The 20,274-nt window shown below is 49.8% G+C and overlaps 1 protein-coding gene across 2 annotated transcripts in view; it reads left to right on the top strand.

The window, feature by feature from the left end:
• TCEA3 (transcription elongation factor A3) overlaps positions 1 to 20,274 on the top strand; it is a 37,164-nt gene extending 16,890 nt beyond the window's left edge. For both annotated transcript variants that reach the window (XM_013047827.2, XM_004741207.3), the window contains 6 exons: positions 7,144 to 7,307; positions 7,474 to 7,530; positions 10,072 to 10,226; positions 15,576 to 15,722; positions 17,569 to 17,640; positions 20,076 to 20,274. In XM_013047827.2, coding sequence (XP_012903281.1) covers positions 7,144 to 7,307; positions 7,474 to 7,530; positions 10,072 to 10,226; positions 15,576 to 15,722; positions 17,569 to 17,640; positions 20,076 to 20,084 — 604 coding nt within the window. In that variant the 3' untranslated portion in view covers positions 20,085 to 20,274. The remainder of the gene's footprint in view (positions 1 to 7,143; positions 7,308 to 7,473; positions 7,531 to 10,071; positions 10,227 to 15,575; positions 15,723 to 17,568; positions 17,641 to 20,075) is intronic.

Below are 20,274 nucleotides of genomic sequence, written 5' to 3'. Positions count from 1 at the left end.
TTTCCTGTACACTCTCCCTCTCGATTTCATCTTTCCCATCCATCCATCCATCCATCCATCCATCCAATGAGCACGTTTGTTGAGGACCTCCTTGCAAACCTAACATGCTCCAAGGACCAAGGTCATGTGCATACAGTGGGAGACTAGTGGAGACCATGGCAGACTGAAGGGGGCACTCACTATCCAGCACAGCTATTTGTTGCTTTGTGGAAATGCAGGCCCTGCATGGCATGTCGTCCTATTTTTTAAGGAAAGCTGGACATCTACATGTTCATATGAAACTCCTAATTTTTTAAAAGATTTTATTTATTTGATAGACAGAGATCACAAGTAGGCAGAGAGGCAGGCAGAGAGAGAGGAAGGGAAGCAGGCTCCCTGCTGAGCAAAGAGCCTGATGCAGGGCTTCATCCCAGGACCCTGAGATCATGACCTGAGCCAAAGGCAGATGCTTTAACCCATTGAGCCCCCCAGGCGCCCCTAAAACTCCCAATTTTAAATATGGATGATGTATTCATATTTTTCTGCAACACAGTAGGCCAAACAAAATTCATTTGGAGCCCACCAGCTGCAGCCTCTAAGCCCAGGCAAAGGTGTAAACTCATGATCTCTGCCTTCATGTGGCAAATCACTGACATAGAGGCAGACACCAAAATGCTTTTTGTTTTTGTTTCCCAAATGCTTCTTAAACAAACAAACAAACAAAAAAATTGAAGATGTAACATTCAATGGGGACATAGGAAGAGTCTCAATATGACTTGAGAAGTCAAAGAAGACTTCCTCCAAGATAATGTATTTGTGCTCAGAATTGAGAGATGAGAAGGAGTTCGGTGGACAAGCCAGGAGAGGGCCTGTCGGGCAGTGGGACTGGAAGGTGCAAAGCTGTACTATGAGTGAACGTGGTGCTCTGGGAACTGTAGCTGGGGCATCAGGGAGCAAACCCCGCAGTGCACCCCTGTGACAAGGAGGAAGGCTGCACCTTATGGAGAGCCTAGCCAGCTCTCTGAATTGTGGACTTTTCACCCAGCAGCTGGGCTTCCTATCGGTGTAGTAACTGCAATGTCCTCGAGGTGGCGCGCAGGAGCAGCGAGCGGGCCTCCAGGTGCCTCCGCTCCGATCTGGGGTTGAATTTTTCTATGGGCTTGGTGATGTCAGATCACAGGCTGTGGGGCTGGCGCTGGCACATCCGGGGAGCAGAAGGAAGCTGTTGATAAATCCAACGCCCCACCCCAACCCCCGCCAGTGATGCCTTCCCTGCAGTTTGTCGCTGTTCCCGATCGTGTGCACTGAAAGCAAAATGAGGCTGCCTGCCTGAAATGCACCGAGACAGGAAGGCCAGCCAGCCAGCCAGCTCTTAGCCAAGGGGAGGGACCGGGGCTGGGAGTGCCCTGCCTAGAAGGTGGTGAGAAGAAAGCAACAGGCAGCCTAACCTAGCCTGGGTTAGGGGACCCTGAAAAACTTTCTGCCTTGTAGAAACACAGTGAGATGTACTGAAAAGAATTTGGAAGCCGAAGATCTCGGTTTGTGGTGTGGCTCTGCCATTTGCTGGTTGGATGACCTTGGACAAGTCAGTTCAGCTCTCTGAACCTCAGCCTACTAATCTGTAAGACGGGGACAATTAGGACCCTTCCCCAGGTCATTACGAGGATTAAATGAAATAACAAAATGCTTAACACTGTTCCCAACCCATATAAATGCTCAGTAAGTACATAATCCTTGGTAATAATACTCACACTTAATGTGGCAATCTAGGTAAATTACCTAACCCTTCATTACTAGAATTCTCCTGGGTACTAGAATCCTATCAGAAACTCTCTAAGATGGGTACTGTTTTCATCCCCATTACTAGCCCAGGGTCACAGAGCTACAAAGCGGTGGTGTCAGGACTTGAGCCTTGGAGTTTGGCTCTGGAGCAGCTTGGGCCCTTAATAAATATACCACCTTAGTGTAGGCATTCCCTTGAGGAAGCTGTCATTTGTTATTATGTGTCCTTCCAAGCAATGTGTCCTCCAGGCTCCACTGTCGGGTCTCCACTGGAGAATCCTAGACATTGAGGATATGGTGATGGGGCATGTAGCTCAGTGAGGTCCAGCACCAGGAAGAATCTAGGGCTCCATCACAGCTGGAGAAGGGCTGGAGATGGGCTGACCTGGGTGGTGGGAGGTGACAGACTCTGGCTCAGAGAGAGATCACTTTCTTAATCTCAGAGAGTAGGGTCTCTATCTTTCCAAAGAGGACCTGTCACCCACCCAGTTCAGCTCTATCTAGGCCTCCTGGATGTGCCTTTTATCTCTTTGTGGCCAAATTTCTCAACTCATCTTATATTCATGCATTTAACAAAGACTCATCGAGTTTTGGCCCAGAATGCTATTCCAGGTGCTGGAAACAGTGGTGAACCAGCCAAAAGGGTTCCTATACTCTGAAACCTGTAATCTGGAGATGGAGGCAGACAATGCTTATAAACACACAAACAAGTTAATTCTAGACTTGGATAAGTGCTATGAATGAAAGAAATCAGGTCACATGCTAGGGAGTTACAGGGCAGGCATAGGCTGCTTGACTGGGCTGATTGTGGGAGGCCTCCCTGAGGATGTGATACTGGAGCTAAGACCTGACTGGTGGGAAGAGGCCCAGTCATAAGGAAATCTGGAGGAGGAAGAGCCTTCCCAGAGGAGGGAGCAGCCAGTGCAAAGGCACTGTGGTGGGAGTGACAGGTATATTTAAGAAAGAGAAAGAAGCAGTGCAGTGGAGAAGCTTCTATGAACCAAAGGGGAGCATGGCATGAGATTAGGTCAGAGAGGAAGCAGAGGCCAATGTCAAGGGGGCTGGGAGGCCATGGTGAACTTTATGCTGAAAATAACTGGAAGCCATTAGAGGGCCAGAAGCAGGGAGTGATGAGATCTGCCGTGTTTGAAAGGTTTCCCCAGGCTTTTGTGTGGCAAATGGATTGTAAGGGGGGCAAGAGGTTGCCGGGAGACCAGCTTTGGGGTTATTTTGGCTGTGTAGGTGAGAGCCCAGTGGCTAGGACTAGGGTTGAATGTGGGGGAGATTCCCACTGATTGCAGGCAGCTCCTTAAGCTCTAGACTTTACACGCTTCCCAGCCCTCTCTCGCTCACACCTTTCCCTCCCACTGAGATCTGACTCCAGCAGAGAGCAGGCTAGAGCTGGGGTTCCCAAGGCCTGTGCCCTGCCGAAAGGCCACTCACTTGTTAGGGAGGGTTGGGTCAAATCCAGGGTAAATTTATCTAGAACAGAAAGTTTCAAACTGCATTTAAAAAAATAAATAAAAGCTAAGAAATCCCTTTGGACAAAATTTTTCATAATTCAAAATATAAACCTTACAAGAGCAAAGCCCTCCCTCCCCAGCCCGCCTCAGTCCTGAGGTAGCACTTAGGAACATTTGAGGAATCTCAAGGTTCCGGAGAATACAAAAATCCCAGTGATCCAAGATTGTCTGTGGTGACAGAAGGCATCCAAGCCAGATCAAGCCAAACAGCAAAGGCTGAGGAACAACAAGGTCTCCAGCAGAATTTACATTGAAGAGTACCTAGCAGGATGTTGGATGTTTCTTGTCACCCCAGCTTTTTAACACTAGAAAGCTTAGGCTACTCAGTCAGCTTCACTCTCAGACACAACTTCTTGGGCCTGAATTTTCAGAAGCCCGTCATCATCTTCCTGAGGGGATGAAGTACATCCATAACTCCAGAGAGGTCTGGTGCAGCTGCCCAGGCTGTGCAGTGTACAACTCCAGAAGATACCGAGCTGGCAATATAAATGGTGCTCTCTGGAATTAAGAAATACAGCAGCCCTTTAGGACCTTCCACAAGAGCTCAGTGGGTTAAGATTCTGGGGTGGAGGAAGGGACCTTAATTTCTTCAACCCTTGTGTGTCAGTTTTTCCGAGGAGGCCTAAGGACTGGCTGGCTGATCCTGATGGGTTACTGAAGGAAACAAAGGTGAAGGCATCTTGACGCCTGGCCCCCACCCCAAGAGTAGTGTAGAAGCAGCTCTGAAAGGGAGGGAGTTGTGGAACTATCACTCCATCCTCTCATCTGTGAAATGGGGCCAGGAACTTGCCACGGTCAGGGTTATGGAGAAGAAGAGATAGCAAACAAGCAATAAAAGATGGCTTTGGCTTTTACCTTTTTTTTTTTTTTTTTTTAAACAAACCCCTAACAAGTCCTGTCCTTTCTCTCCAACACCCTCAGCCTCACACCCCAGGTGCCCTGAGCCCCTCAACACTGCCCACGCAAAACATGGGTTTCATGCTTCTGTGCATTTCTGCCATGAATGCATCTTCCCGTCCGCTCCTCCTGTGGCCAGCTCCCATCCCTTGGGAACTTGTGGACCTTGTGGAACTTGAACAGAGTTGCACTGCAGTGTGGGACCTCTTTGAGCTTTCTTAGGCTGCGTGGTTACAAAGGGCTGGCATTGTGATACTGATTCGCACAGGTCACCAACAGGATGCTGGCGGGTGCCTCTTCCCTCGCCCAGCACCCTCTTTGCAAGGACTCAAAAGGGACCAACAACAGTCCAAGTTTCAGCCTAGATTTTTTGGTTGCATGTATCAGTACTTCTTTTTTTTTTTAAGCTTTTTTATCGTGATAAAATATATATAACAAAATGTGCATTTCAATCTTTTTCTTTCAGTGTAAGAAAAAAGATATTTTATCATTTCGAATGCATTAAGATTTGCCAAATATATAAAAACAGATTACTTATCATTGCATATGTCAAGCTGTGTGGTTATTTTTACTCCTTAAACTTCCTAGATGGATTTTTTTTTTAAAGATTCCTAGACAGATTTTTTTTTAATTGGATCAAAATATATATAACATAAAATTTAGCCATTTTAACCATTTTTAAGTGTATCGCGGCGTTAAGTACATTCACATTGTGGTACAACCCCACCACTGTCCCATCTCCAGAACTTTCTCATTCTCCCAAACTGAAACCCGACCCCATTTCCCCCTTCCTCCAGCCCCCACAGCACCATCCTACTTCCTGTCTCTGTGGATGTAATGACTCCAGGTACTTTGTGTGAGTGGATCACACAGTATCTGTCCTTTTGTATCCAGCCCATTTCACCCACCATGTCTTCCGTTCATGGCATCCATGTTGTAGTGTATCTCAGGATTCCGTTCCTTTCTGTGGCTGGATGGTCATCCACTGTATTCCATACCGCATTCCGTGTATCCATTCATCTCTCTCTGGACACACGGGTTGCTTCCACATTTGCTGGGAGCTCTCTGAGAACAGGAACACAGGAAGCCCGTCTGAGCCATCCGCTTAGAGTGACCACTCGTGATTATCAATTTTCTTTTTTTAAAGAAAAAAACCAAAGAGTTTCTTATTACAGAAGTAGATATGCTCTTCAGGGAAGATATAGAAAATCTGGATAAGCAAAGATGAGATTGAAATCTAATATAACTCCACCTCAGAAAGATAATTAATAATTACTCATTATTATGATCAATAATTAATTATATAATTAGTAATAATAATAATTATTGCTCTTAACAAGGTGTTGCTGTTTGAATGTTTCTGTGTTGAAGCCCCCAGCCACAAAGTGACTGCATTGGGAGATAGACCCTTTATGGGAGTAATGAAGACTAAATGAAGTCATGAGGGCAGAGCCCTGATCCGACAGGATTAGTGTCCTTTTGAGAGAAACCTGAGAGTTTGCTCACTCTCTGTGCCCCGGGAGGACGTAGCAAGAAGATGGTTGTGGGATGCCTGGGTGGCTCAGTCAGTTAAGCTGCTGCCTTTGACTCAGGTCACAATCCCAGGGTCCTGGGATCGAGTCCCGAATCGGGCTCCTTGCTCAGTGGAGAGCCTGCTTCTCTCTCTGCCTCTGCCTGCCACTCTGCCTCCTCCCCTGCTTGTGCTCTCTCTCTCTGATAAATAAACAAACAAATAAATAAATAAAATCTTAAAAAAATAAAAGAAGAAGAAGAAGAAGGTAGTTGTCTACAAGCCAGGAAGCAAGCTCCGTCCAGTACCTTGATCTCAGACTTCCCAGTCTCCAGATCTGTGGGAAATATCTATGGTGCAAACCACCCAGTCTTTGGTATGTTGTTATAGCAGCCCACGCTAAGATGCAAAGTTATCCTGCCAGTCGTCTGTACATACATGTATATATACTTGTGGGGTTTTAAGCCCAAACCAAAATGAAATCATTCTTTTTTTTTTTTTAAAGATTTTATTTATTTGTCAGAGAGAAAAAGAGCATAAGCAGGGGGAGCTGCAGGCAGAGGGAGAAGCAGTCTCCCCAGGGAGCCCAATGTAGAACTCAGTCCCAGGAACCCAGAATGAGGAGCCAAAGGCAGAAGCTTAACCAACAGAGTCACCCAGGCGTCCTCAAAACGAGATCCTTCTTAGGCAGTCTCTCTTGGGTGTTAAGAGTAGACTTCGGACTCAGACAGACTCGAGTTCAAGTCTCAGTGGTGTAATTCTGTTTCCTCATCTGCAAATGAGGAGGAGGACAGTATCTACCACCTAGGACCGCTTTGAGGATTTGATTAGAAAATGTTCCTGCAGCACCTGGCACTGGGTAAAAGCCAACTCTCTTCAGTGGTGCTAAAGGCACCCGTCACTAGACTGTCAGCTCCTTGAGGATTGGAGCTTTGCTGACTTTTCTGCTTTACCCCTTGTTCCTAGCACTGGACCTACAGAATAAGGGCCTACTAAGCATTCACTGAACGAGTGAGTAAATGGTCCAGTGAGAAGACAGAGCAGCTAGCACGGTGTCTAACGGATCATAGTGTGGTTTCACGTGGTGGTACAACATTCTGTGACCTGCAGAGCAGAGCGCTTGGTTAAGAGTCTGGGCGCCTGAGTTCAACTGCTTGGGTTTCAGTTCTGGCCTCCACACATGTGACCTGAGTCAAATTATCGTGATTGCGGCTAGCTCTACGATTCACTTTAAAATGCAACTCTAACGGGGAGGTAAGAAGAGAAGCAGCCTCGAGGGGTTGTCATGAGGATTAAATGAGATGATCCATGTCAAGCCCCTAAAAATAGCACCTACCTCACCGTGTTGTGTGAGGATTAAGCGAGATCACCCATGAAAACGTCCAGAATGGTGCTCAGGGAAAGCTTTATCCACTTAATGTGCAAATGTCTATTACTGTTTGTCATCCTCAGATCAAACAGCAGCAAATCGAAAGCAGAGACCCCCAAAACACCCAGCAGCCCCCTGACCCCCACCTTCGCCCCCTCTGTCTGCCTCCTGGCACCGTGCTATCTCACGGGGGACTCTGTGCGGGACAAGTGTGTGGAGATGCTCTCAGCAGCCTTGAAGGCGGAAGGTGAGAGGGCCGGGGCTGGGGGCGGAGGAGGGCAGGGCTTCTAGGAGGGCAGATGAGATGTGGTCTTTCTCAGGAGTGGCACAGAACACTCCAGTCTCTGGTACGGGCAGGCTCCACTGCCAAGGTCATGTCTGGCTGACGCCTGTGCTTCCTGAATCTCTTACAGACGATTACAAGGACTATGGAGTCAACTGTGACAAGATGGCGTCGGAAATCGAAGATCATATCCTTAAGTTGTGCCAGGGCTGTGGGTGCCCGGTGCTCTGTCCGGTGGCAGAGTCTCCCAAGTGCAAGGGACCTGGGACAGTGAGGGGGAGGGGACGGGCTCTGGGGACAGCCCCCTGTTCTGCCTCTGAACCGGAGTTCTTAATTCTAGCTAACATTTAGTAAGTCTTGCACCCGCCAGCCTCTTTTGCTAAGCTGTTCCTGAGCAGCACCTCCTTCAAGGTTGAGACAATCCCGCAAGGGAGGCCCCTGACTAATCCCATTTTACGAGGGAGGTAAACAGGCTCAGAGAGGTTAAGTCACTCGCCAAAGCTCATGCAGCTAATAGTCGTGGTAGAGTTGGGATTTGAACCCAGGAAGCGTGACTCTAGAAATCGAGAGCTCAGCCGCCACCGTGCTAGACAGGCCATGTCGTCATGTGGCTCGGTTGCAGGGTCAAGTATCAGAACAGACAGGGAAGACAGCATTCCTCATGCTCAGCCTTCTCCCTCTTCTCTCCCCTGAAGATGGATTCTCTGCTGGGTAGCAGGCCCTGTGATGAGCAGCCGACACTTCCTAGTCTGTCCCTTCTCACAGTCTCTATGAGACGGGCTGTTGCTCCCATTTTACAGATCAGGAAACTGAGGCTCAGGAACGACTGGGTGTCACAGCTTGACTGAAAACCTTGGCCTTTGGATTCCATGTCCTGAGTTCTTTCCGTATGACCCATCCTCCTACTCTTTGAAAGGGGGCTATGTAGACAGAGGAGGTGACCCCCCCCCAAGTCGTGTGGGCCCATTGCACCAAAAGATTGTTGTTTGGGGGAAAGAACTCCCTCTTTGCGGTGCCCCACAGCATATGAAAGAGGTGTAGAGGGAGGGGGACAGGATCCCCAGGGGAGAGGGGTTCTGAGAGTGGCAGTGAGTTGTGAGTGACCCTTTTGAACCTCTGGGGCTCCTAGGGAGCTCAGTCGGGTCTATTGGGGAGGTCCCTGCTCCGTCTAGTCTGACCTTCTCCCCTCCTGCCACCTCCTGTGTGAAGCCCACCTGGATATCCTCCCGCATAACTTCCTGGGACCTCCCCTCCGCTGTCCTTTAATTATGAACCAGCACATCTTGGGCTATGGAACTCCGCACCAAATACGTTTTCATCAGTCTCAGTGATTCAGGAACACAGAGCAAAACTCTGAGCTTCATCTTTATTCTCTCCAAGCAATTGTCCCTCCCTCCAAACAGGTCCCCTCAACGTTCAAGCCCAGTTGGAAACAGACGCTGGTGGTCTGGTACCTCATTCCACTCCCCGGCCTGTCTTCCTTCCCTTCCTCCATCAAGCCCTTTATCTCTGTGTTCTTAAAAGGTGGGAGATAAAGGGGAGGATGAGTTCTAGGGGCTTGAAGGCTCTGGGTCCCCAAAAGATCTGTCCTGTTTGGAGAAAGCTCGCAGTAACATGGCAGCCAGAGGGCTGCGCTCCTCAGAAGGGGTCAGTGACCCCCCAGGCCTGGGCTCCATTTTGTCCCGGTCAGGGCCACTTCCTGCCTGGCGAGGGGGAGAGTGGAGAGAGCATGACCGGCTGGCTTCCCACCCTGTCTCTGCCGGGAATTTGCCCTGTGACCTTGAGCATGGCTGCATCCTTTCTAAGCCTCAGCTTCCTTCTATGTTCATGAGAAGTAACTCTGACCAGCAATTCCCAGAGTGGGTTCCGTGGCATGGTAATAGGTATTCCTAGGGGATAGGCGCAGGGGGAGATGGTTCTATGCTCGAATATGTTGGGAACATAATTGAACAAAATGATGTCTTTCTTGCAATACCTCTCTGAGGCTTCAACATGAGGCTCCTCGTCTTCTGTTTTCCTCTGATAGCTGGACGCCTGCCTTCCAGTGGTCCTGCAAAACTGGGGTTGTCTTCATCACCGTTCTCATCTTCATAGCCCCTAAGTGTTGAGCACTCCATGTCCCAGACCCTAGGCTAGTGGATCATGCAGTGCAGCTTGCTAAATCCTTGTTGTAGCCCGATATTTTGTAAATAAGGAAATCTAGGGCACCTGGGTGGCTCAGTTGTTAATCGTCTGCCTTTGGCTCAGGTCACGATCCCAGGGTCCTGGGATCGAGCCCCGCATTGGGCTCCCTGCTCGGCGGGAAAGCCTGCTTCTCTGTCTCCCACTCCCCCTGCTTGTGTTCCCTCTCTCATTGTGTCTCTCTTTGTCAAGTAAATAAATAAAATCTTAATAAATAAATAAGGAAATTGAGGCACAGAGAAGTCATGTGACTCACCAGAGTCAGACAAACCCCCAAGGCCCATCCCTGGGAGCCCTGACACAACAGCACTCGTTAAGGTCTGATCTCACTGGGGAGACCGTTGCCCGTCCCTGATGCATTGTTGACCCCAAATGCCTGAGTGAAATCCCCTCTCCAGGGGTCAGCAGCCACTTAGGTGCCCAACCCCTGTACAAGTCCAAGGAAAGGAACAGAAGGTCCTGCGGTTCTTTGGGCTTTGGGGAGTGGCTCCCCATCCTTCTGTGCCCCTCCATGAGTGGCTCACTGGTCCTTGACATATCTGGTCACATATCTACCAGGAGCTCAAGAGCACAGACATGAAGTACCGGAACCGGGTACGCAGCCGGATCAGCAACCTCAAGGACCCCAGGAACCCCAGCCTGAGGAGGAACGTGCTCAGCGGGGCCATCTCTGCTGGGCTCATTGCCAAGATGACGGCGGAGGTGAGAGTGGGGCTAGGACCCCTGTCTGGCGGGGTGGGAGGCCAGGACCCTCCAGCTTTGCCCACCTCTGTGCCTTGTGACGGTGATGAGCTGGGGGCTTTTTCAGCCAGACCCTCTCCAACTTCCCATCCCTCCAGGCTTCAGGACCATCAGGATAGTGAACACAGTTACTATGACTTAAGCACGGTGCTAAGTGCCTTAGGCTCATTGTCCAGTTGTATCTTCACAGCATCTGAGGTCAAGCTCTGAGCTTAGTATCCCCATTTTACAGGCGAGGTTACTGAGGCTCGGAAGGGTTCACTAGTTTGCCTGCACACCCAGCTAGAAGACGTCAAAACCAGGGGTGCGTTTGGCTCAGTCCGTGGGGTGTGTGACTCTTCATTTCAAGGGTTCTTCTGAGTGCAAGCCCCACGTTGGGTGTAGAGATCACTTTTAAAAAATCTAAATCTTAAAAAAAAAAAAAATGTTGAAGCTGCGAGGCAAGCTCTTGGGCCCTACAACATCCACTCTTCACTGCTTGGTCATCTGCCTCCCTCTTCTGCCTTGGGTAATCCTGGGCCCAAGCAGAGGAGCAGTCCCTGTCTCTGTGGAACATAGTCCCTGCTGGGGAGACAGACATATTTGCAACTGCGTTCAATTCAGAGGTGGCGAGTGCCACGATAGAGCCACCCCGGGAACTTAGAGCAGGGAAGGATTGACCCAGCTTGAAGGGGTCAGTAAGGGAAGGAAAAGGGAACACCCTGTCCGAGGAAATAAGTGCAGTGGTTGCAAGCTTCAGAACTGTGCCTAACTGCATGGGTTTGAATTCTGCCCTCTCACTTAGCTGTGTGCTCTTGGACAACGGACTTAACCTCTCCGGGCCTCAGTTTTCTCATCTGTAAAACAGGGAGAATAATAATAACTAATATAGGACACCTGGGTGGCTCTGTGGGTTAAGCGTCTGACTCTTGGTCTCAGTTCAGGTCTCAGTCTCAGGGTTGACTTCAAGCCCTTACTTAAAAAAAAAAAAAAATAGGGGCGCCTGGGTGGCTCAGTGGGTTAAAGCCTCTGCCTTTGGCTCAGGTCATGATCCCAGGGTCCTGGGATCGAGCCCCTCATTGGGCTCTCTGCTCAGCAGGGAGCCTGCTTCCTCTTCTCTCTCTGCCTGCTTCTCTGCCTATTTGTGATCTCTGTTTGTCAAATAAATAAATAAAATCTTTTTAAAAATAATAATAATAATAATAATAGCTATCTCATGAAAGATTGAATGAGTTAATACATATGAGTGTTGAGGTTAATATAATAATAGGTAAAGCCCTCCCCAGAATTCTTATATGATAGACTCAATTACTGACCATTTCATGTAACCCCAAACACCATGCTGCAGAAGAGGAAATCTTTATCTCCATTTTATAGATGAGGAAAACTGAAGCCTCACACAACTGATAAGTGATGGGTGAGGATTCGAACCCAGATTGAATTTCAGAACCCACATCTTGGAAACACCTTTTGAATACACCCTCAGGTCTGAGTGGCCTTTGATTGCCTGGGCTGATCCAGAGGATTCGAGGCAAGCTCTGCCAAGTCAGAGAGGCCCAGACAAGGGGAGGGGCAGTGCATTGGGATCCTGGAGTCTGGCTCTGCCTCAGGACATCTGGGAACCCTGATGCTGTTGGCAAGGGTGTGCCTGTGTGTGTTTGTGGCATGTGTGGTGGGTGTATGTCATGTGTAGTGTGTGTGGTGTGTGGAATGTGTGGAATGCACTTGGTATTTATTGTGCGTGTGTGTGCATGCACGCGTGTTGGTGGGGGAACCATGTAGTGGTTGTATATTAATTTCTCTCTTCACTGCTTTCCTCAAATACCCAAAACAAGAGCAAGCCCTGGTTTTAGCTTCAAATGGGGGAACTTGGCACAGGTGGACCAGGGTTCTCTTTTGGCTTAATTCAGAATAGCTGGTATTGAGTACCTGGGGGGGCTCAGTGGATTAAGCACCTGCCTTCCGCTCAGGTTGTGATCTCAGGGTCCCGGAATCGAGCCCTACTTCTGTGCGTGTGCCTTGTAGGAATGCTACCAAGACACTCTTCCAGGCAATCCAAGGCATGGGGAGACCAGGACCAGGAGAACCAAGAGCAAGGTATAGACACAGGTTCGAGCCAAACCCAGCAAGTTCCCATAAGCTAGAGGTCAGAATAGAGCTGAGTGTCTACATTAAGACAAAGACAGGCCCCAGACATCCCAGCAAAGTAACTGGCCAAGCCCGACATGAGGGCTCCACATGAGGACTGTTCACTAGGACAGAGCAAGAGAATCAGATGGTTGGTTGACCCATGGCCAAGAAGAGTCTGACTAGACCCAGAGGAGCGAGCCAAGAACCTAGCAAGCCCTCCATGGGGCCAGGCACCAAGGACCCTACCCTCTGCCCACCGTCCAGGCATCAAATGAGAGGAGATCTTCATCCCGGGTCCTCTTTGGTCCCAGGCAGGAAGCTTCTGTAAGAAATATAAGACCAGGGGCGCCTGGGTGGCTCAGTCGGTTAAGTGTCTGCCTTCAGCTCAGGTCATGATCCCGGGGTCTTGGGATCAACCCCCAGGTCTCGCTCCCTGCTCAGCAGGGAGTCTCCTTCTCCATCTCCCTCTGTGCTCTTTTGCTCTCTCTCTCTCGCTCGCTCTCAAATAATTACGATCTTTAAAAAAATTTTTTTAATTTTTTTTTTTTTTTATTTATTTGAGAGAGAGAGTGAGAGAGAGCATGAGAGGGGAGAAGGTCAGAGGGAGAAGCAGACTCCCCATGGAGCTGGGAGCCCGATGTGGGACTCGATCCCGGGATTCCGGGATCATGACCTGAGCCGAAGGCAGTCGCTCAACCAACTGAGCCACCCAGGCGCCCTGGATCTTTTAAAAATTTTTTAAAAAAAGAAATATAAGACCATTTTTGATCTAGTAAGAACAGTAACAGCTTGGGGCTGGACAGCCTGCTATGTTCTGGCTCAGGAGACAGGAGCGTCCACCAGGGAGAGCCTGGGAGAGCGGATGCCCTTGTACGTGGGTGTTCCTCTCTGTGTCCCACGTCTCTCTCGTTCCTCCCTCAGTCTTCCTTCCCTCTTCTCTTCTCTACGCAGAAACATCCCAGAATGGAGTCGATTCTGAGATGTTCTTTAGGGCCATTGAGTGGCTATACCCTTGGCCCTGTGAGGAAGGAGGTTCTGTCTGTGCACTGCTAGCCCGGGATGGAGACCCATGCCTGGCAGGCCATAGCCACGCAGCTCCTACTCATGGGGTTCCCCTTTGGGGTTCCTGCTGTCAAGATGCGTACACAGAGGACCAGTGTCCTCTCCCGCTCTATCCCCGCCCTCATGCACCACCTTATTACAGTACTAAACCACCATGCTGTGTTTACTCCATGTGTCTTTGTCGCGCGGCCGCCTCCGTAAGGCAGCACGGAGACAGGTACATGGATTGGTGAGTGCATGTTTTTCTGTTCTGTTTCGTAGCTGGTACACAAGACCCCCTTTCCACCATCTGACTGCTCACCACATTTCCCAGCTTGAACACACCCCCACACACCCTTCCCAATGTGTGTTATTCTCAGCTGTTCTTTTGTGTCTACTCTTCTTTCTCTAGAACTGCTGTTTCCCTCGGGAATTCCTGCTTATCTTTCAAGACTAGTTAAGGTGTCAGTTTCTTCAATGAGACTCCCTGCCCCGGAGCAGTTAGCCACCCTACTCTGGGCTTCCCCCTGTGCTGTGTGTACCTCCACCTAAAGTACCTGTTCGGCTATCTCGCAATCCTGGTTATATACCTGGCGACTCTACCAGATTAGCATTACCTGGGGGCAGGTGGCCCATCTGCATATCTGAATCCTTAGGGCTCAGAAGCAGCGGTTGGGCAGTTCAGAGGTCAGGGCCTGCCAGCCAGCTCAAGAGAGGTGGTCCTGTGTGGCTATTCCTAGCTCTGTGCTCAATTACCCCACATGAGTAGCTTGAAATTGGCCATGGAAGGAGCATTTACACTATGGAAATTAGCGATCGCGACAAATCAGGCTCCCGTGAGCCCGAGGCCGGTTCACCAGCTTGTAAATGCAGTCAAAGGCTTTCAGTAAATTGACATCTAGTACGCTTCGAATGAATGAATGCCTTAGGTTCTGGATTTCCCCCCAAATGAAGGTTAGCTGGGTTTTTCTTTTTTTAAGATTCTATTTATTTATTTGACAGACAGAGATTACAAGCAGGCAGAGAGAGAGGAGGAAGCAAGGTCCCCGCTGAGCAGAGAGCCCGATGCGGGGCCCCTACCCAGGACCCTGAGATCAGGGTCCTGATCTGAAGGCAGAGGTTTTAACCCACTGAGCCACCCAGGCACCCCAGTTAGCTGCTTTTTGCTTACATGGCCCCAGGTTGACTTTTCTGTACACCCTTCCCCACAGTTAGGACCTAGTCCTTGAACTGAATATGGTTGGACTTCTATACATTGGCAAGGACCAGAATAGCGTAAGGGCACTAGTAAAATTCCCCAGGTCTGCCCTTAGGATTTTGCATTCAGAGGTCTCTACATTTCATCAGGGAGCCCAAGTGGTGACAAAGCAGCGATCAGCACACTGCAGTTTCCAACCTTTGTGCCAAAACCGTTTTTCCACGGTTTAAGGAGTCGGGAATAGATAGCGACAATGGAAAAGTTTAGCCCACACCAGGTTCTCATTTGAACACTAGCTCCCGGCCATCCTCCCTTCCCCAAACAACCTCAGCGGACGGGAGATGGGAGACTGTTCTGTAGGAGCTTGAAGAGAAGGATGTTCTGTGACGCAGGGAAGCAGTTAGCTGTGTGAACCCAGGAGCTTCGGGTCCTATGCAGGTCAGGGCAACTGCAGCACGTCAAGGTTCCCAGCAGGCAGAATGGACTAGGCCATGACTGCAGATTGGGTAGGCCCTGGGTCAAGTCTAGACCAGAAGGATAAGGGGAACAGCACAGATCAGGGGGTCACAATCCAGGCAATTCAAGCAGGAGGGCTCAGGTGGCTACCTAAGGCCCCAGCAGGGGGTGTGAGCACCAGATCTGAGGAAATGTACACAAGCTATTGACCCTGGGGCGGAAGCTGTTTGCCTTCTGCTCTCCCACACACACCCTCCTGCTCTGGGCCCAGTCGGAGCCTACAGGTTTGCCTTCCCACCCAAAGCAGGATGTGGACTCTCTGGGTACAGCCTTTTCCAAGCAGGGGCGAGGCCAGGAGTCCAGGCCTCCCTCCAGCTCCTTGATCTCAATCCAGCATGTTCCCTTCTCTTCTGGTCAAGCTCTCTAGAAACCCGGTGGGGCAGGGGGGGCGGGGACAGGGTCCCTGGGACTCTGTAGCCCTGAAGGGCAGACTCCTTTCTCTCCAGGAAATGGCCAGCGATGAGCTGAGGGAATTGAGGAACGCCATGACCCAGGAGGCTATCCGTGAGCACCAGATGGCCAAGACGGGCGGTACCACCACTGACCTTTTCCAGTGCAGCAAATGCAAGAAGAAAAATTGTACCTACAACCAGGTGTGGGACGGGGGCTGTGGGGCCGCTGAGGTGGAAAGGCAGCAGGAGGAGTGGGGGGAGAAAGGACTAAAACTCCGGGCTGCAGAGACAAGGCCAAGTCTTGCTGTTCCCGTGGCTTCTAGAAAATGTTCTCCTGCATGTAGAATCACCCAGACTGGGGTCTATGAGGCCTGGCCAGCAAGCTCTGGCCCGCCTTGAAGCAAGACTAGGAGGAACCAGACTTATCAGGCACGGGTTTCTGTAGAGTCACAGATGGTTGGAAAGAAACTTAGCAACAGAAAACTTGGTTCCCTCATTTCCTGCATAGGGAAACTGAGGTCCAGACAGGGTCAAACTTTGCAACTTTGTCCAAGGTGGCCAAGACAGTCCTAAATGGCAGAGATAATAACAAACCCAGATCGAGACTTCTGCCTGCCTGAAATATAGCCAACATGGCTCACTGAGTTGAAGGCATGTAGCAAGTCCTAAGGCTGAAGACCACTGTCCTGGCATGGGGGGGGGGGGCGTCGCAGAAGGCTATGGAGACCCCCTCCTCTGAAGGACTTAAAACCCAAGAACCACCTTCTGTTTCTGGGTTGTCCATATTATGGGCTTGGGGCACCACTCTTCTTGGATTCTAATTTGTACGTAGTCATTCTAGAACTCTATTCATTCTACCATCTGCTGGGCAAGCAAAACTTACCAAGAGCACCTTGCCCTCAGTGTACCCTCGTGGCCACTGCAGAAATACAGCCGGCCTTGCCATTCTGCAAGAGTCTCTCAAAGCATTCCCATCCAGGAATTCAGAGATGTTTGTGCAAGCCTCCTGCTTTCTTCCAAGCCCATTTCCATGTGGAGTGATGTGTTTCCTGTGCGTTGCCTCCCACCAGAAGTAAACCACCCATTAGCCAAGTTTGCTCTGCACAGAGAAACCCCAGTGTTATCGTCGCTCCAGTGTTACTGCTCTGCAGTAAGGCAGCTGGGCTGAGCTGTGCTCTCCTGGCCCGCCCCAGGGGTCACTCAGGAGCCGGCGACTACCGTCCCCCACCCCCACAGACTCCCAGCTGACATTACAGCAGAGCCCAGTGTCAGCAAAGTAACACTTCATGTGCGCCCAGGGTTGGCTATAGACAATCAGAACAGTAATTGTTCAGTCTGTAAGTGCAAGGGGTTTGCTGGGGGAAGCCCGATTCCTGCATATTCCTGGTTTGGTCAAGGGCGTGAGAAACTGGGAAACAGGACATTAAGTGTCCCAGGGGTCCGCTGACCTTCAACTTACTTTTCCTCTCTGGGCCTCAAGTCTTGCACCTCTGACATCATAAGGAACAGGGTGGGGCGGGGGGAGGGGGCCCGGGTGGCTCATTGGGAATCATCCCTGCTCTATCTCGCTCAGATCTTGATCTCTGGGCCGAGAGTTTGAGCCCCGCACTGGGAGCTGGGTGTAGAGCCCACTTAAAAAAACAAATAAAGGAATGAACTAGATGATCTTTAAGGGCGCTTCTAGCTCCCTAAAGTTCTGATCAGTGAGGCACAGCCAACGAACGGGGTATTTTCAGAGGCGAGTCAGGAAATAACTCCTGTGGGAGATGAGCCTTGAGGCGAGAGAAGAGTGATTTGATCTGAAGGATAAAGGACAAAAGCAAAAGGGCAGAGGGCTGGTTGAGCCAGTGGGGCACTGGAGGTGAGCTGATGGGCCTGAGGAGGGGAGGGGTACCCTGGGGAGCTCTCAGTGATGAGAGGGGCGGGAATAACAGTGCCGAGCTCTGGGATTTGGTCCTACTGCTGCAGACAGTGGGAGCCGTGGCAGGTCTTAGAGCATGGGGGTGAATTCTGGAGTGGTCCAGCTCTCGCTTTTTCTCTCTCTCAGGTGCAGACACGCAGTGCTGATGAGCCCATGACTACTTTTGTCTTATGCAATGAATGTGGCAATCGCTGGAAGGTCTGTATGTCTGTCACTTTCTCCCTTCCCTGTCATCCACAGCTGCTGCCCCACATAAGGAGTCCTATACCCACAGCCAGGAAGGGGGTGTGCAGCCTGTGCAGGGTGGGCCTGCAGAGCGGGAGACAGTGGCAGGTGGTAGTCGGTGCGTGTACATATTTTTGTTTCGGAAGGCATCCAGCGTGGGTGGGAGCCGCAGCCCACCTTTTTTTTTTTTTTTTTAAGATTTGATTTTATTTAATTGAGATAGAGCATGAGAGGGGAGAAGGTCAGAGGGAGAAGCAGACTCCCCATGGAGCTGGGAACCCAATGCGGGACTCAATCCCAGGACTCCAGGATCATGACCTGAGCCGAAGGCAGTTGCTCAACCAACTGAGCCACCCAGGCGCCCTGCAGCCCACATTTTATCACAGGCTGGGCAAGTCTGTCCTTTGAGCACAGGTGCAGTCAGCCTCGTGAGATCCACAGAGGGGAGGAAAAGCACTCTGCCTTCGGACCGTACCTCTTTGCAGAGTGCTTTCACAGATGGGATTTCCTTTGAACCCTGCCACAGCCAGGGGTGAGAGGAAGGCTGAGCCCCGTCAGGGGGCCTTGCCGCCAAATACCTCCCAGGTCACCTCCTTGCATAAGGCAGCTCTGGGAGAGCCCTACGTCACCCAAGACTGTAATCTGTGCTGTCCCAGCCCCTGCAAAGGTAGAGGTTTTGTTTTCAGGCATGGGAGCCAAACAAAGACTCCTCTCAGAGTGCTCCTTCCTGCCACGTCGTCTTCTGAAAACACTCAGTGTGATCATGTGACTAATGTCAGTTTCCAGTACCATCTGACTCGCACGTGCGTGGTGCGGTGTCTGGGCCTCCAGGCAGCTGGCAGGGGCTCCAGAAGTCCCGAGGTATTTAGTAAGGAGCCCAAGACTGGCTGGGAGTTGGGAGCCCTGGTCGTATGTCCCACTCTGCCCTACTTGCTGTGTGGCCCTGAGCATGTCACTCACCCCCCTGAGTGAAAGGGTGATGGTAATGCCTTCTCCCGTGGTGGAGGTGAAGATTATTGCATATGCACACACACAGTTCGCGAACGATTATGAGAAATGTTCCTTACAATATTACTCTCACTTTCAGGCCAGGAAATTGAGCTCCTGAAAAACACTTGGAGAGCCCAAAGCCACACAGTTCAGAGCACTGAAAGACAATACTCCAAATTCCTGATTGATTGAGTTTTCAACCTTACTAAGGGCCTTGATAGCCCTGGGGCCTCGTTAGACTTGCCATATTTTTTAAGGTAAAAGTCAGATGATTGTGTACTTTTCCTTTATTCACTTATTGAGCGCTTAGGGATGGGACCAGCTTTGTGGCCTCGTGGTTTAGAGCATGGGCTTTGGCATCAGGTTCGGATTCTAGCTTTATCAACTTACAAAGTGACTTTGCTAAGTGATCTGAACTCTCCAGACCTGAATTCCCTCATCTATAAAAAGGGAGTATTAATATCTAGTCTACAGAGCTGTTTTGAGGAATTAGAGAAGGTAATATAAACAAAGCATTAACAACTTTATTATTTACAGTTGATAGGTCGTATGGTATCTTTGTCAAATTGAAAAAAGGTCTCGCTGCCTCCAAGTAGACATAGCCTTGCACCAGCTAGGCAAACGGAGCAGGAGCTAAGTTTCAGCCCCAACTTGCATTAGGGCCAGGCTCTCTTGTGCAGTGCCTGCACAACCTGTACAACCATACCACAAAAAAGCCCTGAGCACATATGGACTGGCACATAGAAACCACCATTCTTATTATTATGATTTTGTTACCTACCAGTATTATGGGAATTTGAGCAAGTCACTTAACTTGTCTGAATTGCTTCTTTATCTTTGAAAATTGGAGAGATACAGAGTGCCTACCTCATAGGGTTGACCATGAGGATGTAGTATGGCTCAGCTCAGAATAAGGGCTCAAAAAATAGTAGCTCTTGGGATTATTACTGTTGGGAAAAGGACATTCTGCATGCTCCAAATCCAGCTCCTTTCCCTTCATGCCTGCTATTTGGAGCAACAGGGCCCATTAGAGATGGCAGCTACGTGACTCCTGACACCATTGTCACATGGTGTCCATTGCCATGTGGGAGGCCTAGAGTCTAGCCAACTGATTAGTAATAATCACAGTGATGTTTTTGACCACGCATTAAAAGCCCACTACATGCCCGGCATCAAATTTCCTATTATTTATTACCTTTTAGCCTCTCGCATTGGCCAGGGTTATGATCCCATTTTCCACTTGAGTGATTGGTTCAAGGCCACACAGCTAATGAGGGCAGAGCTGGAATTTGGACTCTGGTTTCTGTGGCTCCAGATATTACGTTCTATTTCATGTCTCCCCTCCTCACACACACCCCTTGCTTCCTTGGGTGACATAGGGAGAGCCCTAAAATTGTATTGCCTTTTTGGTTTTGTAGTTCTGCTGATAGAACCGCCAGCCAGGATCTCGGTGAACAAGGTGAGGAAGAACAAAGAGAAAGCACTAAACCACTGTAGCTGGAGAAAAAGTAAAAATTAAGATGAAGAAAAATGCTGAACTCTGACTGGGCTCTTAGGAATCAGAGGGAGAATTCTTTTGTAAACTAATAATCTGTTATTAAAATTGATCCACGAATA

The sequence above is a fragment of the Mustela putorius genome, unplaced genomic scaffold (assembly GCF_011764305.1).
Source record: "Mustela putorius furo isolate JIRA1106 unplaced genomic scaffold, ASM1176430v1.1 tig00003853_pilon_pilon_pilon, whole genome shotgun sequence".
Lineage (NCBI taxonomy): Eukaryota > Metazoa > Chordata > Mammalia > Carnivora > Mustelidae > Mustela > Mustela putorius.
The sequence above is the reverse complement of the archived record's forward strand: the minus strand, read 5'-3'. Positions and strand labels throughout refer to the sequence as shown.